The sequence below is a fragment of the Xyrauchen texanus genome, chromosome 37 (assembly GCF_025860055.1).
Source record: "Xyrauchen texanus isolate HMW12.3.18 chromosome 37, RBS_HiC_50CHRs, whole genome shotgun sequence".
Lineage (NCBI taxonomy): Eukaryota > Metazoa > Chordata > Actinopteri > Cypriniformes > Catostomidae > Xyrauchen > Xyrauchen texanus.
This window is the reverse complement of record NC_068312.1, coordinates 23140584-23164620: the sequence shown is the minus strand read 5'-3', so window position 1 is coordinate 23164620 and position 24037 is coordinate 23140584. Positions and strand designations below refer to the sequence as shown.

Below are 24037 nucleotides of genomic sequence, written 5' to 3'. Positions count from 1 at the left end.
AAACATGTCTTATTTATACAAGTAGCTTAAAAAATTCTACTCTACAGCTTCAATAAGTATTACAGTCAAACTTTGTAAACAAATGAATTGCAATGTTTATAATATTTTACTAGAACTAAAATATTGGGGGCTCTGAAATCATTTTGTTAATTTACTGTTATAATTGGACAGTAACACAAAGCTTCCTCTGTCAATCTTCAGTGTCCCAGCAGCACTTTTGGAGGTTTCCGATCCACAAGAGAATATCCTGATGATGTCATCTTTTTTAGCCGGACACATCCTTTAATGAAGGAGGTGGTATATCCTCTTAGAGGTCATCCTTTGCTGATCAGAGTAGGAGTGTCTTATAAACTGACCCGCCTACTTGTGGACAGAGTGGAGGCTATAGACGGACAATATGATGTGTTCTTCATTGGCACAGGTGTGTGTTTACTATGTGTGTGGTCAATAATCATGTGAACTTCAGGTATACTTATTTCATGTATTTCAGAATGTATTTTTGGTTCAAATGATGTTTTTGCAAAACGTCTTTTAAGTTTGTAAAAATGCATATATTTGTATTTACCAGACACTGGCCTGGTTCTGAAAGCAATTCAGCTTCCTAAATCCAATGGACAGGATCAGGCGGTCACACTCGAACAACTGCAGGTGTTTAAGGTAAAGGTGTCACCGATTTTACACAACATATTTATTTGGATGGTCTCTTGATCTTTAAACATTAACTAGTCATCCATCATTCAACAGCACAAGTCACCAATCACTGCCATGATGCTGTCCAAGAAAAAGGTAAAATTTAGATGGATGAACACATGTATTAACATACATTAATATACATCAAATAAACCAAAACACTTGTATCACACAAACCTTCCCATACTGTCACCATGGCAACATGTGGCATGGTGTGAAATACTTAAAATGAAACTGAATTTTCACACATTTTTTCCCCACAAATCACACCATTGAAACATGCAAATTTACAACAGAGCACTGTTAATCTTTTGCAGTATACAGTATGTGAATGTGATTTAGATATTTGGGCGTATAGCCCAGTTTTCCAGCTCACTAAAACATCCAATTAATTTAAAAGCAAAAGTAAACAGAAGTAAACAGGATCGCAGTCTGGCCCATTTCATAGTGCATGGTTTGTCTCCACCAGTGGTTATTTGCTGGATCTGCAGAAGGTGTGGTTCAGTTAGGTCTGTTCCACTGTGATCTACACGGCCAGGCTTGCGCTGAGTGCTGTCTCGCTAGAGACCCATACTGCTCCTGGGATGGGCACTCTTGCAGCCCATATATGCCAACTGCACACAGGTATCACACTGTGCTCACACTTTCACATACCTTTGATACACTATAATTTGACTGCAAGTTTTGTTTAATAAAGGAAAAATTTAATTGTATTTCACATTATTACTCTGTTTAAATCATCCATAAGATCAATTGTTTCCCATACACTAGTACCGGTATTTTATGGCAAAAGTGTTGGTATTTGGGGTATCTGAAATAAATCTTATCTGAAAAATTCCATACCGTCTGCAGAAGAAACATTCGTCAGGTTAAGGATGACGGCAACCCGCTGAACCAGTGTGTCAGACAGGGAGGTGAGAGACACAGACAACCAGACATACACAACCAATTAACCTCCCACTTTGGAACAGCACTGTCTTTTTGTTCATTTTCATCCTTGTATTTAGATCTGGTTAGGTAACACAATTAGATTGATACTAAGATGACAGTCCTGCTCAGTCACCATTTAGCTTTTTAGCATCCTCACTTAACCTCAGTTCAGACATGACAACTCTCTAAAAGATTTAGCATGTTAATGTGGGTATGACATATTGATAGCATATTGGTCTTAGTGGAAAAGATCTGCTAAGCTGCTACTGAAGAACAAGTATGGAGACTTGCTACTGCTTGAAAATACACAGACATACCGAGTTAATCATGTGGACATGCTGCTGCTGCACAATTAAACACAACACAAAACATGATGCATCGAGTATGCATGACTTGATGCTGCACAAATAGACAAACAAACAATCCCCATGTTGAAGATTTAGACCTGTAGTACTGGGGTGGAGGTGGGTTTCAGAGAATACTCTCGCAGCACGCTTCAGTGAATCTGGTTTATCTGCAAAATGAGCAATTTAAATATTAGACAAAGAGATCGGGTAGCCAATCAAGCAAGTTGATTGGCTAACCGATCACGTCATTTGTGGCATATTGTGGCACATTACCACAAAAAATTATTTAGTCTCAGCCCTCATTTTCTTTAAAAAAAGAAAAGATAGAGGTTACAGTGGGGCACTTAAAATATTTTGTAGGGATTAAAGGCATAAATGTGAAGCTTACAATTTTATAAAAGCACTTATATGAATTATTCTCTTAATAATTTTGTTATTTGAGCTGTAAAGTAATATAAATTGGCATTTTTGTGGTCGTTTTATGGTTTGTTGAATTAAGTTGTAAAATTGGCTATGACTTTACGCAGAAAATATTAGTAAGCGATTTTATCACAATAAAATCATGTTAACACACATATTGTTAAATCTTGTGGCTATACTTTTTAAACAGAATATTTGAACATTAACAGATTGGCCACATTCACTTCCATTGTAAGTGCCTCACAGCAACCCAGACTTTTTTTCTTCTCTTTTCTCCCCAATTTGGAATGCCCAATTCCTAATGCGCACTAGGTCCTCGTGGCAGCGTAGTGACTCGACCTCAATCCGGGTGGCAGAGGACGAATCTCAGTTACCTCCATATCTGAGACCGTCAATCCACGCATCTTATCATGTGGCTTGTTGAGCTTGTTACCGCAGAGAATAGCATGAAGCCTCCACATGCGCTATGTCTCCGTGGTAATGCATCCACGCACAACTCACCACGTGCCCCGCTGAGAGTGAGAACCACACATATAGTGACCATGAGGAGGTTACCCCATGTGACTCTACCCTCCAAAGCAACCGGGCCAATTTGGTTGCTTAGGAGACCAGGCTTTAGTCACTCAGCATGCTCTGGATTTTAACTTGTGGCTCCAGGGGTGGTAGTCAGCGTCTTTTCTCACTGAGCTTCCCAGGCCCCCAAAAGGTGGGAAGTCTAAATACATTTTGTGGTAATCAACATTATGCCACAAATGCTGTCGACTGAGCTTAACTTGTGTTGAACCCAAAATTTTCCTTTAAATGAAAAGTAACTACATTTTAATATAATGTCACCTATAGAAAGATTTGTTGAAGCATTTCTTCTTTGTTTGTTTGTTATTCAGCTGGTCTTCATGTGGAGGCAGAGGAAAAGACACTGGTTGTGGCTGTGGGTAACAGCACCTATCTGGAGTGTCTAACCAAATCTCACCATGCCACCGTCACCTGGTATAAAGACATAGGAGAGAACAGCCTGGAACAACATAAGGTACACAAACACAAATATAAACAAACACATATTAAGGTTCTAAGGGCACTTTTGCACTAGAGCTTTTGGACACAAGTCTGTGTAAAGTCAGGATTCAGTGCATTAGGTTGGTGTAAAATCAGTTTTATTTTTAACTCTGGTGCACACTGGCAAACTGAATGTGAGTCTGCTTATAAAAGTGATCTGATCTGGGGTATGGTACATTTGTACTCTGGTATGGCTTGCAGTTGGTATGAAAGCAACCAAATCGCAGAAGTGAACCGCTGTAATTTGTATCTTTGCATGCTCCCTGGTCTTAGCATAAATTACCTTTAGATCACTGCTTGCTCCCGGTCACACTTATTATAGTAAGTAGAATGCATTTCTCATAGCTGCTTGTCTACTGATAAATTGCCTTCAGAGAGCAGCTCATATTCTTTGCATTGCAAATGCCGTTCTGTGTATGTATAGTTCCCCGTCTGTCGCTCACATCAACATTATGTGGAATGAAGCGACACTAGGGGACTTTCTAGAAGGCCTCGGTTTTCTCTGAACTTGAGAAAAGGCCAAAGAGGATTTGGGAGACAGAATTTGCATGTCCCTCTCCCGGACATAAGGGTGTAAAGGGAGGGAATCATGCATCTGTTCATGCAGATTTATTCTTCGGAGCCGAGCGGTTGTGCTTTCAGTGAGCTGAGATCACTTACTGTTACACTCACCTCGGCAAAGCGTTTGTGTTGGATCAATGGCGCATATCAGCGGCTATCTCCTTCTCTGCACGGTAGTGCAGCTTTGCCCCATGGCGCTTCAATAGCATTTCCTTAAAGAGTAAAAGAGTATATTTCTCTAAAAGAGTATACACACTGGTGTTGAAGGTCTTTTTAAAGATGTCTGTGAGGGATCAAGCAGTTAAGCAAGAGGAGTCACAAGGGAAGTTCAAAAGTAAGGGTTTTATTTCCCAAAAATCATTACAACAAAACAAAAATGAAGTTTTGGGCCCGTAAAAGAGGTCAAATAAACAGACAATAACTAAAGCTCTGAACATAAGAGACTCAAAAATACAACTGACCTGAAACAAAAGAAACAAAGGGGACTTATATATTGGCTGATCAAACCAATTGACACACAAGGGAAGACTAACAACAACACTACTACAAAACTACAAATAACAGCAAAACCTACCTAAAAACTTATTCCAAAAGAAATATGCTTTTACTTAACCTTAACTCAACAAAAATACTCAATATAATATGAATTCAACCCCCAAAATATCTTAACAGGGAATAAAGCTACCCCCCTCGGACTTAACAAGCAGTGGTAGGGTCCAATTAGGCCACCTCCCCTATAAAGCTGCTCCTGCTCCAAACGCCACCCCTTTAAGCCAGCCGACTTCCTGAATCTCTCCCGGGTGTGGAATCCAACACTGGTAAGCTCAGAAACAAAATAATTATACAAACAGAATAGCAATCCAAAAGTAACTAATGTTGCGTGCTCCCAAAAAGATACTCATGTATGGTCAACTAAATAAAGTATAATGTGTGTGAAATGAACTAAGTGTCCTGTGAGTTATTTGTAACTAAATAAATATTTGCAACAAATGTATAGTGTGTATGAGGTTACCGAACTGGTTGTGAGGCCATGGCTGTGGCCATCACAATGTCTTTCCTCCTTTGTGGGCTGCGATCACACACAGGCATCATTTTATGAATGGTTCATGTTCTCAGTGTGAGAACATAACCATGGCAATGTTGCGGGTGTGGCTTTCTTTCCTCCGAGAGAAAGCCACTTCAGCCGCACCTCCTTCCTACGGGATTGGGGTCAGCGCAGCTGGCGATGAAGGCGATTTGGGGGGTGCAGCAGGCTTGGTTTCACCAGGTGAATCCACACGAACCACCCGCCCAACAGCATGCTCATTTGCTTCCTTTCGGGCTCGAGGTGAGAGCAGCTCGCCTCACAGTCAGACTGTTTACTCCCTCGGACCCCGCAAGCTGGATGACGATTTCACTGCTCACAGCCACGTCCCCCGGCCCCCGGTTCCTTTCTTCCTGGAGGTGCATGACGAGTTGAAGCCAAAGAGGGCACCTTTTACTGCCCGAAACCGGCTTCCTCGTTCCTCTACTCTCACTACCCTTGACGGTGGGCCGGCCCAATCGGTCTCCTCCTCCTTGAATGCTATGGCCCTCTGCAAATCCTGGGAATTTCTGTTCCTGATGTGCTGCAGCAACTGCGTTCGACGATCGATCGTGCCACAAATGTCACAGCGCCGTCACTCGGATGGGTGACGCCCACACTCGTGGTCCAGGAACAACATCTGTCTTGTTCTACTGGGACCCAGAAGGCTCCCAAGCGTTCCTGAGACAAAAAAATCAAGGATCGAGATGGCTGCTACGGAGTTGGTATCTGTACCCACATTGCTAGGAAAAAGAGAGCGGTTCCCTCACTCCTTTGGCACCTAACCGGTGCCCCCACACGCTGTTCTCATGGTGGTCTGGCGCCAAACACCTACAGTCACGGCACCATGGAAGCAGCCCTCGCCTCCACACCCTCGACTATAGACTCCTGGCGTGGCGGTTCTGATGAGTCTAGAGGACGCCTCCATAGGACCTCCTCCTCAGTCATTTTCATTCCCGATGTCGGGTACGCGGAGCAAGATAAGTGCTTTTTTTTTTCTCAGCACAACTTTGCTCCCTGACATATTACCTGCTCCTCCCCCTGCGAAGCCCCACCGGGTACATCATACGTGATCATCCCCTTAGTGCCCCCCACTCAGAGCTTGGACGTGTCGCTTACACTTCCAATGCGTTGCGCTGGCGGGCCGGGACCATTCGACTCGGCGACATGATTTAGTTCGCCAGGCACTCGCCCCACAGGGGTGCAATAGCCGTCCCTCCAGCCGAGATGAAGCCAGGGTTCTACGGCCCTCACTTCATTGTACCAAAGACAGGCGGTGTGTGGCTGCCAATCTTGGACCTGCGAGTCCTGAACCGGGCCTCACACAGACTCCCATTCAAAGGTGCTCATGCGGAAACGTATTCTAAGGTGTGTCCAGCATCTAGATTGGTTTGCAGCGGCAGACATGAAAGATATGTATTTTCACGTCTCACATACTAGTACCAGGTCCTCCCTTTCGGCACGACCCTGTCCCCTCACGTTTTCACGAAGGTCGCAGAGGCTGCCTTTGCCCCGCTAAGGGAAGTGGGCATCCATGTACTCGACTTCATCGAAGACTGATTGATTGTAGCTCACTCTCAAGAGTCTCTGTGCACCCATGGAGACCAGGTGCTCAGGCACCTCAGCCATCTAGGGCTTCAGGTCAATGAGAAAAAGAGCAAGCTCTCCCCGGTTCAGAGCATCTCTTTTCTCAGCATGGAGTTAGACTCAGTCTCAACGACAGCGCGCCTCACAAACGAGCGCACGCAGCTGGTGCTGAACTGCCTAAGTTTGCTCAGACAAGGCACAGTGGTTCCATTGCAGTGGTTCCGGATGCTCCTGGGGCATATGACATCCACAGTGGCGGCCACACCGCTCAGGTTGATGCACATGAGACCGCTTCAGCACTGGCTTCAGACTCGATTCCTGAAATGGGCATAGCTCCGCTGCACATACCATGTGTTCATCACCTCTTTCTGCCGCCAAACATCCAACCATTAGACAGACCACTGTTTTCAGCGGACAGGAGTCCCCCTACAGCATGTGTCCCTATGCGTTCTAGTCACCACAGATGCCTGCAAACAGGGTTGGGGCACCGTGTGCAATGGACACTCAGCCGCCAGCTCCTGGATGGGGCTCCGGCTGGGTTGGCACATCAACTGCCTAGAGTTGCTGTAAATTCTTGCCCTGCAGAAGTTTCTCCCGCTATTTCGGGGCAAACACGTCTTGATTCAACAACCAATACCTTTACGAGATTTTACAATCTCAGGGTTGAGTCAGTCTCGTCCTGTGTTCTCTCTGTTCCGAGCACATAGAACTCGGGAATCCGGAACGTCTGACTGGGTGTTCCGCTTGCACATAGCACCTTTCCCCTCCACTGAGGTGATCGCTTGTGCTCTTTTCGCCAATGTACTATACTCGCACTCCCTGGATGTTCTTCCTCTCTAGCCCTCTGATCCGCGAATTCAGCGGAGGAATTCCCCGACCAGACCCACTATGGCTACTAAAATTAATTTGTACTGGAATAGGTGCTCCACAGGATGGGCCTTTGTGGACTAATCCCCCTGTGTGTATTTTCTGCGGTACGGTCCCCCTACTGGCGGGCCCGCATCTCCCTTGAGCAGTCCCTGCTGCCCCCCAGTCGCAGTGTTTGTAGCAACTCCTCCCTCGCAGCAGGTAGGATATACCACCGCACCATTTCTACATGTGGCCTGAAAACCCATGTGACGTATTTCGCCACACTTTACTTCCCCCCAGCCTGGGCAGGTGGTGGTCTCCGATGGGGTCTTTTCTCCCTGAAAGAATAGGAGTTGGAAAAGAACGCATTCCCCGATGCGTGTGATAGCGTTAAAATGGCCCCAGCCACTTTAACTCTATGCGAGAAATATAGAGAGAGAAAAGGCGCATCTGGCGTGGCCTGCTCCCATGCTTGGCACATCACTATGTTCTCCCCCTCCGGGATGCTGGGAACTTAAAAGGTTTATGACGATTTTTATGGGCCGTTGGGGAAGGGTACGTGCAGTCTGATGCAGCCTGTTGCTTTGGCACGCAACTGCCTGCCCGCACCTGCGTCAGCAGCTCACGTACACGGTTCAGCGCATGGCATGATTGAATAGGGGCCTCTAGTGTCGCTTCATTCGACACAACATTGAAGTGAACGACAGACGGGGAACATCTAGGTTACTGTTGTAACCTCCGTTCCCTGATGGAGGGAACAAGATGTTGTGTGCCCCGCCATGACGCTGAACCAAGCCACTGCAATGGCGGCACCTTATTCTTGGCTCTTCAGTGCAAAACCTGAATGAACAGATGCATGATTCCCTCCCTTTATACCCATATGTCTGGGGGAGGGACATGCAAATTCTTTGTAGGGTAGTAAAATGCCCAGATAATAGTAATATTCAGCTGAACTCAGCTTTGAATCTGCATTTGCGGCTCAATCAAACTTCACTGTGGTAATTGCATGTATCTGAGCCCAGTGCTGCTACAGGGGCTGTTCAAACAGGACACTAGACTGAGCGAAGTGAATGTGCATTTTTATCTTAAAATATTCTAATTTTAATTTAACAGCCTTCTTGCTACTGTGCTAAACAGCTACTAGTTCTCAGAGTGGTACTCACTGGTCAAGACCCAAAAGTACAATATACACTGTAAAAAAAAAAAAAAAAGCGGGGGGAGGGGAAAGTGTGAAAACAGCCTAAGTTTTTTTCTCTTTCTTTCAGGTCGTATCTGGAGACCAGCTGGTTATAATCGACAGGGGCATCCTCATTCCCAGAGTGAAGCTTAATCATGGAGGTGTTTATCACTGTCAACTAGAAGAGCATAAATTCCGCTGGACAGCCGTTACTATTCGCTTAATTGTGTGGAGCCCCACACTGTTCCCCATGCTTAGCTCCACCAAGCCATGGTACCAGGATGTGATGGCACTGATTAACCACAGCAAACTGGAGCGACACTGCAAAGAACTTGGCCAACGTCATAACAACAAGGAATCAGGGAATCACAAGCATAACAAACAAGATAGAAAGAGAGGAGACCGGCACAAACACAGAGGAGAAGGGGAGAGAGGGGGAGAGAAGGAGAAAGGGCGGGGGCGAAAGAACCGAAGCAGAATGCAGAGCTCAGCACAGAGGGTACCGAGGAGTGCATAGACACAATCACAGGTGTTTACACAGCTGCTCAGGCTCACACATAAACACAAACAAAACATGCAATATCCAATATATACATTGTACAATGATTCATTTTTACAGTTCTTGACATCCTGTTAGGATATTAACTTAAACATGAAGGACTGTTGCTAACTAGGAATGTGTTTAATGGGAAGGCTGATCTGGAAGTGTTGGGGTCAAGAGAGGACAAGTTTGCTTTAATGTTAATAACTAATTAATTCATTATATGAGGACTGTGTTATGCAGATCTGACAAATCTCCTAAAATAAGAGTGTGTCCCGAATTATCTTCTGTTGAAAAAAAAAAAAAAAAAAATCTTCCGAAGTTAGGGAGCATCTTAAAAAGTTCTTTGTTTTAAAAAGACTGCAGTGTTGATAGCTCTTTTTTTTCTCTGTTGCACAGCATCTGTACTGACTGTATGTATTGCCTGGAACCATTGTGCTCTTATTTATAGTTCATGGTATTTATTTTCTTTGTGATATATTTGTCTTGCATTTTATGTGTGTAAAAATTTTTTTTGATAAGGTGTAATTTGCTCTGCCGTCATTAATGAAGCTTATGCTTCTCCGCAGAAGAAACTGTCTTGCAGTGGGTTTAGAAAGACTTCAATTTACTGAAAGCAAAATAAAATTAGTGGCCTCAAAAAATATTTGGATGCTTAAGTTACACTTAAAATGTTTGAAATGTATTGCATTTGATAACAGAAGTCAAACCAAGTAGCATTGGCAAACAAATATCAAAACTAACTTCACTTTTCTTTGCCTAATTGTTATTACTTTTAACCAACTGATGTCTCAAGGTGATTTCTAGTAAATGTATGAAGTCACACAGATGCACCACAGGTGCAGTTTATCACATTAACTATGGACATGTTCCTCTACCATTTGAAAACTTTAAAGTGTCCAAATACTTTTTGTCATAATTTCATACAATATATCTGTTGTTTTAACATTTTCAACCTAAACATTTATATATTTTTAATATTTTTTTAGCGAGGTGTGCTTTATTTAAAATAAATGCACTTGGCTTGTTATTTTGTTTTAAAATACAAAGACATTCCTACATTTTTAAGCATCCAAATACATTTGGGGGCCACTGTTTTACATATACACAACACAAGTAGCTCATGAAAAAGTATAATCACTTCAGTGATGCTGTAGTATAACAAACTTGGTGTGTTTCTGTGTGGATGGCTGGAGGCACAAAGGGTGTGTTTAATATAGCTGGAGTGAAATGCCAGGGCAGACATCTACTTTCTCCTGCACATGGACATATGCCTGCCAAGAGGTTTGGCACCTGCCCTGAAGTGCCTCCATTCAGAGGGATGGGAAAAAAGAAAAAAGGATGGAATACAGTAAGGGTTGTGAGCTTTAAAGTGCAGTACAAACAGAGGGGAAAGGAAAAAATAAACATGCGGTCAGACTCCCACCACATGAGAGAGAGAGAGAGAGAGAGAGTGTGTGTGTGTGTGTGTGTGCGTGCGTGCGTGCGTGCGCGCGTGTGTTTTTGGCTGCATGAAACTCAAGCGTTGTTGTTTAAAAGAAACATTAAAAATGCAGAATAGATGTTTCATACTTGTCATGTTTTACATATGAAGAGGCAGATCCTGCCATCAATTATTTAAACCTTGTCAATCATGTGAGCTACAATTTTTTTGCATCATTGTTCTGCCTAATTGTAAATTGAATTTAAACCTTGAATAAAGTGTTTTGGAAGGCTCTCATGAGAGCAAGAAAAAATTTAATATTGCACTCCCTTATGTATTTGTAATAACATGAACTTTTTTAGCATAACACTTTAGGTAATGCCAGAAAAGCATAAAATAAAATTGCATATATATATATATATATATATATATATATAGTCAGGTCCATTTGTGGGAGGCACATATACAAACTTTTGTAATTCCTACACCGTTCACCTGATTTGGATGTAAATACCCTCAAATTAAAGCTGAAAGTCTGCAGTTAAAGCACATCTTGTTCGTTTCATTTCAAATCCATTGTGGTGGTGTATAGAGTCAAAAAGATTAGAATTGTGTCGATGTCCCAATATTTATGGACCTGACTGTATATATATATATATATATATATTATACAAGATCCTTACAGGTGATGAAATTACTAAAAGGTGACTGTAAGGACAGAATTATCACCATATTTGGTCAGTTCAATACAATATAAACACCACAGAAACACTCTTAACGTGCACAAACACAGTAGATCATATACCCATGTACAGAAGTCTGTTGGGGTGCTGGAAATGTCTCTATGCATTGCTTCCTGTGTGACAAGCATTTAAATGCCACGATCATATGAATGTATAATGCATCCTCATTGCAAATGACCAGACACTGGGAAATTGACTAGGCAGGTTGCCTTGGATACAGCTGGCCCTTAAAACACTCACATAACTGAATACCAAATAGACATGGGGAGCCTATATGAGAGTAAATGAGAGCAGAGATGCAAATAAAGGAGTGAGGGGGAGAGATTGAGAAAGATAAAATACATTAATCTCTCTGTTAATCTCCACATTCACTTTCATATTCTTCCTTGTTTTGGAGATTCACTTTTTTCATGCAAATAGCCACCTACTGAGCGGAGAGGAGAATTTATAGTAAAAAGGACTGAAGTATTTATCTGTTTCTCATCCACGTCTCTCATATCACTTCTGAAGACATGGATTTAAAGGTATAGTTCACCCAATTCATAATTTACTCACCCTCATGCTATCCCAGATGCGTATGACTTTTTTCTTCTGCAGAACACAAATGAAGATGTTTTAGAAGAATATCTCAGCTCTGTAGGACCATACAATGCAAGTGAATGGTGGCCACACTCCAAAAAATATTTTTGCCTATTTCTAAGATGTATCCAATTCAATTTAATAACAAATTTCCATCTAATTGAATTGCCTAATCTTAAACTAAATAAAATGTACATATCTTAAAAAATGTAATTTTTATTAATTACATTTTCTTCAAGACTATTCAATTTGATGGAAATTTGTTATTAAATTGAAATGAATACATCTTAAAAATAGGCTAAAATATATATTTGAGTGCAGAACTCTGAAGGTCAAAATATCACATAAAGGCATCATAAAAGTAATCCAGAAGACTCTTCTGAAGCGATCAAATTGTTTTTTGGTGACAACAAACCAAAATATATAACTCTTTTTTCACTGTTAATCGTACAATTGCAGTCTCTAAGCACAACCATGATTTTAAGCTTGTTTTACTTCCCAGTGTTTGAAACATGTGCAGAGCACTAGATGGCGATATAGGAAGTGTAATCAAGCTTGATGTCATGATCACCAAGGAGACTGATGTCAAGATTTATAGTTAAAAAAGGAGTTATAATTTGGTCTGTTCTCACCCAAAAGCATTTGTATCCCTTTAGAAGACATTGATTAAACCACTGGAGTAGTATTGATTACTTTTATGATGCCTTTTTGTTTGGACCTTCAAAGTTCTGGCCACCATTCACTTGCATTTTGAGGATCTACAGAGCTGAGATGTTCTTCTAAAAATCTTTGTTTGTGTTCATCAAGTCAAGTCAAGTCACTTTTATTCATATATAGCACCTTTCACAACACACACTGTTTCAAAGCAGCTTTACAGAAAATCATGCATTAACATAAAATTAAACTATAATATCTATAATCTCTTAGAGTTATTGTGTAGTTTGATAAAATTACAATTGTGAATTGTGTTTAAAAATAAGTAATTAAATAATAATTGTATTTAGAACCCCAGTGAGCAAGCCGAAGGTGACTGTGGCAAGGAACACAAAACTCTGTAAGATGTTGGTTAATGGAGAAAAATATCCTTGGGAGAAACCAGACTCACTGTGGGGGTTAGTTCCCCTCTGGCTAACATCATGAATAAATGCCAATATTACTTATGTATAGTGCAAGTTGTGGTTTAAAATTATTAAACTAAGTTAGTGTTAAGGGTCAGTGTTTAAACAAAGATTTTGTATGAATTGTAAAATTAACTAATGTCGTCGAAGTACAGCCTGGATTACTGAAAATGTTTTTCATTGCATTGTCCTTTGTTCGTTAACTGATGAAGGCTTTTGTTGGCAATTAATTGATAGTCTATGTATTCCATTTTAAGAGTGTTGTCCATCATTAGACCAAGGTGATGCTGGCATAGATCAGTGAAGTGCATCGCAGTTGTGCATCGCAAATTTCGGTGAGGTTTATCCTAAATCCGAGGTTCAGGCAGCGGCATATGATGTATCCCCAGGGTGGGGGAGTAATGGAATACATGTAACGAGATTACTTATTTAAAATACAAAATATAAGTAACTGTATTCCAATACATTTACAGTTTAAATCATTGGTAATTAGAATACAGTAACATTCAAAAAGTATTTTGATTAATGAAGAGATTACTTTGCATTTTATTTTCATTTGTTTCATTTAATATTTAGTAGGGCTGCACGATTTGGACAAAATGTCTTATTGCGATTATTTTGAAAAATATTGCGAATGTGATTTGAGCTGCGATTATGATGGTAATGTTTTCCACATGTTCAACTGCATAAAGACTACTGGGGTTTTCACATTTGAGCCTTCTTAAAAAGAACCAAACTCAGACCTTTTTTCAGTTCAACCACAAACAAATAAATATATAAACAGTGAAACAAATTCTTCGTCATATTCAAATGTTACCATCAACTGTGTACCTGTTTTTGTAAATTTTGTGATAGGGTCTCAGCCCACTAATCATCAACATTAGTTTTCGAAACACAGTCAACTTGAATATTAGGGGTGCTCCATTCAGGATTTTAACATCCGAAACCGATCTCCAATTTTCATTTCATCTCATCAATCGATGCTGATCATTTAACTTTTTATCAGCAGCTCTATCAACACTGGTTATATGTAAGCTTTCTGCTCAGTGTCACTGTTAACTACATTTCCCTGTTGGTAAAACCATAGTTGTTGCCTAGTTTTTGCTGTCAAATATAATGTTGGTTGATTGAATAATTCAGTATACACAAAATATAAAGGTTACTCTTTATTCTAGGCCTTAAAAACTAGTAGGCTTATAGAAACTATTATTTAAGATAGTCCTAAAGAATGAGGCTTAATGTCGAACTGAAGTTGAACTGATAACCCATTGGTGTAATTCAATTTAAAGTGAAATTTTGGTTAGTTTTTCACCATTTAATTTAGTTATTTGTATTCATTATTTTATTACATTTAATTTAGCAATGCATTATATTATAGTAACTAAATATTTGATATAGATTAATTATATGTATGTTCCTTCCTTTTCATTTTGTTGGATGTTGGTAATATCAGTTCCGCTTTCATTTGTTTCCGTGGGGAGTGTAATAACCCAGCAAACATGCCAGTGCGGGCCCACTGTGGGTAAGTGTGGGTTTTCTGTGGGACAGTGTGGGCAAGGGCAAACCCTTTGGGGCCCCATGTGGGCATTAACCCACACAGGCCCCCAGTGGGTTAGTCCATGCGGGCCCATAGTCGTTTTGCCCATTTGGGCCCACATGAGGATTTACTGTGGGCAACCCACAGTGGGCTTGCCTACAGAAAACCCACACAGGCCCCCAGTGGGTTAGTCCATGCGGGGCCCATAGTCGTTTTGCCCATTTGGGCCCACATGAGGATTTACTGTGGGCAACCCACAGTGGGTTTGCCCACAGAAACCCACACGGCCCCCAGTGGGTTAGCCCATTCGGGGCCCATAGCAGTTTTGCCCATTTGGACCCACATGGATTTACTGTGGGCAACCCACATTTAGCATATAGTTAAAAACAGTTACATTTTTAGTTAAAAAATTGTTAAAAAGTTAAATATTTTATGTGGGTGTATTTTAATTGGGTGTCTTTATGGTTGCCAGATTTGGTCACAAACCCAACTAATCTCATATGGTATAGCTTACAATTTTTCAATTTATTGCTGCTACCTTTAACAAGTGCAGTTGTTCTGTATATAGTAAAGTACCCACACTCCGTGTGCACAAACTTTGCTCCTACACCCACAGTGTGCCCATATCCAGCCCACATGAGGGCCCACTCTAATTTGGGCTGTCCCACTAGGGCCCCACCTGGACCCCATAGTGTGGGGCCCACGCGTGCCCCACACTTCACGCCGGTATTTGGGCCCACAATAGGCTGCCCACAGTGGCCCCACATGGGCCCCTAAGGGGTTTGCTGTGGGCCCACAACTGGCCCCAATGGGGGCCCACTCTACTTACTGTGGGCCTGCCCACAGTCAGCCCACACTTTGGGGTGTACCACTGGGGCCCCACCTGGGTCCCATAGTGTGGTGCCCACACGTGCCCCGCATTTCGCGCCGGTATCTGGGCCCACAGTGGGCTGCCCGCAATGGCCCCATTCGGGCCCCAATGGAGCATGTTTGCTGGGAAGGGCAAGGTAAACAGTGACAGGGGAAGAGGACTCTACAGGTGTTACTGTTAATGCTGTTTGCTCAACAATCATTTAATAAAGATGTTTGAATTTACATTTACATTTACGTTTATGCATTTGGCAGACGCTTTTATCCAAAGCGACTTACAGTGCATTTATTACAGGGCCAATCCCCCAGAGCAACCTGGAGTTAAGTGCCTTGCTCAAGGACACAATGGTGGTGGCTGTGGGAATCAAACCAGTGACCTTCTGATTACCAGTTATGTGCTTTAGTTGGTGGTGAATTACACCTCATCTTGTATTCTGCGATATTATTACCTGTGCCTTGCAGAGACTGAGATGCTGCTACCGCAGATAATAATAAAAAAAAAACACTACACGCAAGACGCGGCAGTTTAGTGTAAATAACGTGTTTAGAGCACGTAAGCAAACGGAACCGAACTCAAGAGCACTTCTGTTACTCTAAGCATGAGAGGGAGTTGTGGAGCACAGAACTGCTCTGAAAACACTGTAACAGTACTCAAACTTAATATAGACTGGACAGAGCAGCGCAAATAAACTTTGAAGGGAGCAGACTAATTATTTATTTAATTAAATCTCAGCCCTTTAATAATCGCACAAGGTCATATCGCGGTTTCGATTTTATTTCGATTAATTGTGCAGCTCTAATATTTAGTCCTTTTCACTGAGGAGCCGAAAGTAACGGAGACGCAGGTCCACCGATTGTGGGATCATACTGCTGAAAATACATCACAGGGAGTTGCCTCAAGAGGGAATTAGGCCTGTGGATCCCTAACCCAGTACAGAGTATTTGAAGCTCAAATACTCTAGGGAGGAGGGAGGAGTCATAGGAGTTATATTTTGAAAAAATATAAAATTGGGTAGGCCTATTGTCGGCATAACAGTGGAAACTTATTCCATGATTCCTGATAATATCCCCAGGGGAAGCATTAAGGAGAAAAGCAGAGGCCCTAAAACTGATCCCTGTGGCACTCCATACTTTACTTTTGTTTGGTTTGACAATTCCTCATTTACATAAACAAAGTGGTAGCGGTCTGATATATAGGACCTAAACCATATTAATGCAACTCCACAAATACCAACATAATTCTCTAGCCTATTCAAGAGAATGCAGCATTAAGATCTAAAAGCAAATGAAATGCAGCCACGATCAGATGATCAGAGCAAGTCATTTGTAACTCTGATAAGTGCCGTCTCTTTACTGTGATGGGGCCTAAATTCTGACTGAAATTGTTCATATATTCCATTTCTCTGTAGAAATTAACATAATTGGGAGGACACAACCTTTTCTAGTGTTTTCAACATTAATGGCAGATATGAAATAGGTCTGTAATAAGACAATTCTCCAGGATGAAGTTGTGGCTTCTTAATAAGCGTTTTGATAACTGCCATTTTAAAGTTTCTTGGGACATGTCCTAAGGATAGCGAGGAGTTAAGAATATTAAGATGAGGTTCTGAGATTACAGGGAATACCTATTTTAAGAGCTTAGTTGGTATTGGATCTAACATATATGTTGTGGCGTTTGATGTTTCGATAATTTTTGTTAGCTTTTCATGACCTATGACAGCAAAGGACTTTAGTCATCAGAAGAAATCATACAATCATATACATCTGGGATGGCATGAGGGTGAGGGTCATTTTGGGTGAACTATCCCTTATACCCAATACCCAAATAGCTATTTAGTTATAGTTTTAAGCTACTGTTGTATGTAATATGGAAGTCAAAGGGTTGCAAATGTACTTTTATATTGACTTAAATGACATACAGAGATAAAGATTAATTAAAGAAGGAGCTACAGCTAGAGTAAGAAAAGGGCAAGGCTGTGACTCAAATTGTCATTCTGGCTCTACTTAAAACAAGGTTTATTGTAAGTAGGGTTTTTCCTTTTTTTGTGGATAATAACAGGGTCTGTCATTTTAGAGGTTTTGGTCTTGGTCAGGGTTTTGGAACATGGTCAAAGCTGACCTAAGGTTGTGGTTAACATTTTCCTTTAATTCAAATATATAAATGACAGTATAGTACAGGGTAGAAAATACACAGCGTACTGCATAGGACGTGGGAGGGAACTTCATGCTCCTCCAGCTGAATAATTCAGCGGTGTCTATCTCCCCTTTTGGAGAAATGTGTGTACTATACGTCTGTCTGGACAGACTGTCTAGACATCTCTGTGTACAAAATATATTTTAGCATTGTGACATTATTTTCAGGATACTTTATTTACCTAATTAATTTACCATAATTTTCAATAATTATAGTACAGTAAGACATTATTTTTCTAATTTATTCAGTTAAAAAAAAAATCTCTCTCTATATATGTATATTTTACAATGTTTCTCTGGCCTGTGGGGATCTTAATTGCCCTAAAAAAAATAGCCTAAATTTAGATATTTTGCAAATTTGTGCTTAATTTAAATGTATTATTTGTTCCTTTTTATTTCGATTAAATTAATTATTATAGGACTCGAACATTTATTGATAGGTTTAAGAATCGCCCCCCTTTATTTAATCTTAAATGTACTCCTCTGAGAAACTATATTAAAATATACCACATACACACAATACTTTTGAGAGTAATTGTATGCACATCTTCAATGCAATGACGTGTATCCTGGTCTGTAACGCGGAACTTTAAGGTCAACGTTTGTGATTTAGTACGACAAATATTTAGTGCGGACGCGTTTCCTGGCAACTTTTATCCTGTGCGAAGAGCTGCAGGTAAATGTTTACCTTTCAAAATCCCCAAGCGCTGTACAAATCTCTGACAGATTACAAAATTATATAAAAAAATATCCAGTGGTTTATTAGTAACAGTAATAAAGTGGTTGGTTTTCGCCGATATCTGCGGATACAGAGGCCTGCGACAAAGCTAAAGCTCATCTAAAATCTAACGTCAGGTGACCCTAGTTGCTTTCTTGAATATTTGTATTTTCTTTCACGCTATTGTCTGGCTGAAATACGATATGTTTGTCTGGTTGTGATGCTAAAGGTTAGATTAAATGCCGTAGTTCTTATTTAAATGAGTCATAAGGACTGTAAATCAGTGTTGTATCTGATGCTTTCAGCGTCATATGATTTCTGTTCCTCTGTCACGATAGATAGATAGAGAGAGAGAGAGCGACAGGACAACACAAGATAAAATCGGACTACATTGTATTGTTTATGTCATTAAATTAAATATGTGATCTCTCCGCTAACCAACAAGTTCACTGACAGTTTTTAACGACAGCTGGCAAAATATTTAATATTGATGATGCATTCATTTTTACAAATGGGACTTATGAACTGCAAGACCATTAATGACAAGGTGATTTTTACGCAGATTGTTACGCTAAAATTAAAAATAGCTGTTTTTACCATCATGGCTTTAAAAAAGTGTCAGAAGGGGAATATATATATGTATGTATACACTGACCAGCCACAATAATTAAATCACTGATAGGTGAAGTGAATAACATAGATTATATCATTGCAATGGCACCTGTCAAGGAGTGGGATATATTGGGCAGCAAGTGAACAGTCAGTCCTTGAATTTCATGTGTTGGAAGCAGGAAAAATGGGTAAGGGTAAGGATTTGAGTGACTTTGACAAGGGCCAAATTGTAATGGCAGGTCTTGTTGGGTGTTCCTGATATGCAGTGGTTTGTACCTACCAAAAGTGGTTCAAGCAAAGACAACCTGTGTACCAGCAACAGGTCGTGGGTGCCCAAGGCTCACTGATGTGCCTGGGGAGCTAAGGCAAACCCGCCTGGTCCGATCCCACAGAAGAGTTACTGTAGCACAAATTGGGGAAAAACTTAATGCTTGCGTGAAAATCCCAGAAGATCAGCAATTACAGAAATACTCAAACCAGCCCATCTGGCACCAACAATCATGTCACGGTCCAAATCACTGAGATCAAATTTTTTTTCCCCATTCTGATGTTTGATGTGAGCATTAACTGACGCTCCTGACATGTATCTGCATGATTTTATACACTGCACTGCTGCCACACGATTGGCTGATTAGATAATTGCATGGATGATTGTTGGTGCCAGATGGGCTTGTTTGAGTATTTCTGTAACTTCTGATCTCCTGTGATCTCTGCACTGTTTTGGTGGCACAAAGGGGAGCTGCACAATATTGGGCAGGTGGTTTTAATGTTGTGGCTGATCGTTGTGTGTGTGTGTGTGTGTGTGTGTGTGTGTGTGTGTGTGTGTGTCTATATATATATATATATATATATATATAAAAACCAACGATATAAGTGCAGCACTGGCCCAATCTGGCAAGTGATAGTCCTAGCAACTGAACCGAATCTCTCACACAGTGGCCCCAGGACATCGGGCAGTACTTATCTATGTAATATCAAGTCCTGTATTACATAGATGGTAATTATAATGATGATGTTGTTTTTTTTTTTCTGTTGTAGCGGGTGGAGGGATGAGCCATTCTCCTGTGACCGGTCTGGATGTGCAGGGAGCAATCAATTGGGTGGACACATCTAACTCTCCTAAGACCTCAGATTGGTCAGGACCTCATGGTTTCACCCCCCAGGGGTTCAAGTTCAGGGATGTGGCTGACATTTCCAAGCAAGAACCTCATGAGGGTACGCCTGCCCTGTCAGAGACTCTTACACAGACACTTGAACACATGGACTCGGTATGCAGAGAAACAAACACACTCCAATCCCACACAGTTCACTTAGACAAATTGTTAGTTCAACACACCACACACATAAACTTGCCAACTGAAGATGACACACACGTCGACACACAATCCACTGAGACAGATCCAACACAAGCTCGCTTTAAAAGAGAACTGGAAGAATGGAGAGGAGAAAAGGAGGAAGAAAAGCGGGATGATGGAGAGGTCAACAATATTGATAAGAGAGAGATCAAGCAAAGGGAAGAGACTCTTATTTCTGTACAGGTAAGAGTTACATTGAATGTGTGCCTTGGTACCCCATTCCAAAAAATAATTTAATAGTAAGACTTTATGTATGAGTTCAGACTTCTTAGGTAGAAGTGTTAAAAAAGGGTAAAGCTATTGAGAAAAACAGGATAAATGCACAGTCACACAAATATGTACATTATTGGCAAGTTATATCTCAGATCTGGGAAGTTACTGAGATTAAGTTTTTGCTCATCAACATGTCTTTGTTTCTACAATAACAGTTTTAGACTTGGTTTATAGATTTTATTGGATTTATGCAGTTTGAACCAGATATCTGCATTCTATTGATCTACAAACCGATGTATTTGAAGCCTAATTTGTATCACCTCTTCACAGCCAGTTGAAGCCCTTTCAACAGAAAACCCTACCACTCACTCTGAAATTGATGGATGGTGCAATCCCAGTTTGTCCTCCTCCCATGATGAAGTCCAACCAAATACTTCTATTTCTCCTGATGAGGCACCTCCCCTTGTTCCAGCCCCTCCCCCTGACCAGGCCACTCCCCCTCTGCTGCCAGACCTTGATGATTTGCGGTGCCCAGCTCACGTGATGGCAGAGGTGCGTGTGCGGTCTGTGCCAGAGCGAGAGCGTGTTGTGCGTGGCATGCAGGACAGTAAGAGCCTGGATGAAATCAGTGGGGCATGTGGAGGCGGGGCACGAGGAGGCGGGACTAGAGGTGGGCAGGCGGAGGGACGCCGAGCCACCATTTCCAGTGCACTAGAATTGGAGGGAACAGTCAGTCATGATGGAGATCTCACACACTTCATCACCAAAAATCTTGAACAGAAGATTAAATTGAGCTTGCAGCTGAATCTGGACACAGACTGTGAGTACATGGGGTGTTTGGTGGGGATGGAGGCAGACTGGGGCTAGTCGGTGTTGTACTTGAGTGTTTGAACAATATTTGATCTGTTTATGTAAATGACTACTGCAGCGGACTGCTCGGGGCCGGTTGTACGTGGACGTGGCTCTCTGCGTCGGCCTGCTGATATTCCGCCCATTGACCCGTCAGTGCTGGTGGACCTACAGAGACACACACAGGAAGTGGCCCAGAGCGTAGAACTGATGCTGCGGAGCCTCAGTGGAACTATACAGAATGTGAGTATTACTCTGCTTCAAGAGACATGTACTGTATAGTGGTATAATTGGCCCCTACTTAACAAACAAAGTGGCACAAGAGAACACAAGCACACTATTCAAGCAAAACATTTGACAAAAAAAAAGTGTGTTGGGTTTTGAATGATTAAACAATAGATATACTGTTAAATGTATTTGGACACTCGCTGGTTGTCAAACTTAGTGGAACATGTCCAAAGTTAAAGGAATAATTCACCCAAAAATCAAGTTGTATCTGTTTCTCAACCACACCTATTATATTGCTTTTGAAAATATATATTTAATCACTGGAGTCATATGGATTACTTCTATGTTTCCTTTATGTGTTTTTTGGAGCTACAAATCCATTCACTTGTATTTTGAGGAGCTACAGAGCTGAGATATTCTTCTATAATGAGAGAATCGTAATTTTTGGGTGAACTATCGCTTTAATGTGATTAACAAAGCCTTTAGTTAACTGGGATATGTTTGTTAAAAGTAATTGTAAAAATGTCAAGTGGAAAAAGTTATATATGTTCTTGGAAAATGTTATAAATTAAAATGTCTCTTTCTCTCTAGATGACTGCACTAAGTGTTGGTTATATCCAGACTTACAGAGACTCAGTGGACAGTTTGGGAGAGTCAGTGGACATGAGTATAAAGGTCAGAGAGGCTTTTGGTTATGCGGCCTCGGGAAGGTTTTGCTGTATCATATTTCTTTGTTGTTATATTATCTTTTGCTTTGTGTATGTGTGTGTTTGCAGGGAATGTACACACTCATGGCACGGTGTGAGGAGTTAGATCGCTCCATGCAACCAATTCATACTTTAGCTGCTCAGATCAGAGACATCAAACGAACCCTTGATGCCTTGGAAGCCATCTGCAAGTAACTATGACAACAAACTACACCCTTACCAAGTGGAAACTCCACCTCTCGGAGAAATGCTGTGGCTCCATCCTCTGCAGTCATTCTGCTAAATACAATGCAGTGGAATAATTTAGCTTATTCTAATGTTTCCTAGCAATGCTCTGCAAGTGCTCGTCCCCTTTGAGACAGCTTGGTTCTCGTCCTTCCCCTTGGAGGCCACATCTGTAAGCATCTCCTTTTTGTTGAGGCTCCTCCCCTCTAGAATGATCGCCTGGGGGGACGTTATTGACTCCTCCCTGTGACTCACTCCGTCCAGCACCATCTGCATGACCACAGGAAGGACTCTGTGTTTTTGGTGACTTTTGGGCTACTGGTTGTGGTTAGTGTTGCCCTTGTTTATGAAGTGAGTGTGTTGGTGGGTGTTTTGACAGATCATGTCATTCCTCAAATCTTAGACCTAAGAGTAGTAATGTGTGGAACACCAAAATTTGCTAGTATGGAAACATGAACTGGAAGCCATGCTCTATGGATTCTTGTTCCTCCCAGATGTCTATGTTTCTGCAGGATGGATGCTATGCATCCCAGATCAGCTCCTGTTACCACTGCGACCGTTATTAGGTGTTAATACAAGCTCTGTATTGGTTGTCTGACAATTTTGGGCTTTTAATTGAGTCATGACAAATGTCTCATGTTTTCCTGTATAAAAGTGTTCATCAGAAAAGACCCAGGAGGATGGGGAGAGAGAATCGAGACAAATGTGGGTTGGCAAAAAAAAAAGATAACGTTTTCTTTCCTGTGAAAATGATCTTTACCTTTCTCAGTCTGTCTCTCTTTATCAGTCTGTCTTGCAAACCAAAACCCTGATTTGTTCAACAAACTGTCATTAATGTATATTTTAAATAATTATATATAACACAATAAATTTGCTAGAATGATCTACATGATTTCAGTGACTCTGCTCAGTAATTGCATAACTTGGATTTTTTTAGGGTTATATTTGTCCCTATTTAGGCTGTAGAACTTATTGAACTTTAAGCTATTGATTTGCAGTTTTCTTTAGAGTTTCTCTCTAATGGTGTCTTTTGCTGCTGGTCTGCTGATGCAGAGTTCAGTTATAGCAGCGTCCTGATTTCCAACATGACTCAGTGACAAATTCTCAAGGATGTGTATTTGAGTCAGACTTTGTGTCCTCATTTAGCCCTACCAGGATTAATTTTCACTGGTAAACAAAAGGTGTCCCTCTGCCTTCTCTTCTAATCTCTGATGAATTCACAAACATGTAAAAAATGTAGACACGTTTATTATTGTTGAGTAAATATTGAATGGGTTTCCACGGTCATGGAAAACCTGCATGCTTCCAGAGAAATCAGTGATTTTCAGGCCTGGAAAGTCATGAAATATCCAGAAGTAAAGCTGTTTTTTCTAGTTATGCTCAGCTCTAAGATATTTAATCAGCAGGCAATTACTTATTTTTAATGGCAGCTTCTATAAAAGTTCAAAG

General features: G+C 41.1%; 2 protein-coding genes across 2 annotated transcripts in view; both read left to right on the top strand.

Moving 5' to 3' along the window:
- LOC127630776 (semaphorin-3ab-like) overlaps positions 1–10950 on the top strand; it is a 31414-nt gene extending 20464 nt beyond the window's left edge. Inside the window, exons 11-17 of the mRNA XM_052108544.1 lie at positions 202–421; positions 569–657; positions 745–786; positions 1160–1314; positions 1543–1604; positions 3272–3414; positions 8766–10950. Coding sequence (XP_051964504.1) covers positions 202–421; positions 569–657; positions 745–786; positions 1160–1314; positions 1543–1604; positions 3272–3414; positions 8766–9194 — 1140 coding nt within the window. The 3' untranslated portion in view covers positions 9195–10950. The remainder of the gene's footprint in view (positions 1–201; positions 422–568; positions 658–744; positions 787–1159; positions 1315–1542; positions 1605–3271; positions 3415–8765) is intronic.
- Positions 10951–18305: 7355 nt separating this feature from the next.
- Positions 18306–23468, top strand: LOC127630783 (uncharacterized). The gene is made up of 6 exons (XM_052108553.1): positions 18306–18357; positions 20050–20549; positions 20910–21399; positions 21508–21671; positions 22248–22331; positions 22433–23468. The coding sequence occupies exons 2-6, from the start codon at positions 20061–20063 to the stop codon at positions 22556–22558; spliced, it is 1353 nt and encodes a 450-aa protein (XP_051964513.1). The 5' UTR covers positions 18306–18357; positions 20050–20060; the 3' UTR covers positions 22559–23468.
- The last annotated feature ends 569 nt before the right edge of the window (positions 23469–24037 follow it).

Bases quoted from the DNA above. Each gene is read 5' to 3' on its own strand.
- LOC127630783 (XM_052108553.1), top strand. From the start codon at position 20,061: ATGAGCCATTCTCCTGTGACCGGTCTGGATGTGCAGGGAGCAATCAAT. The intron at 21,400-21,507 runs GTGAGTACATGG...TGACTACTGCAG, and splicing joins GCTGAATCTGGACACAGACT to CGGACTGCTCGGGGCCGGTT. The intron at 21,672-22,247 runs GTGAGTATTACT...CTTTCTCTCTAG, and splicing joins TCAGTGGAACTATACAGAAT to ATGACTGCACTAAGTGTTGG.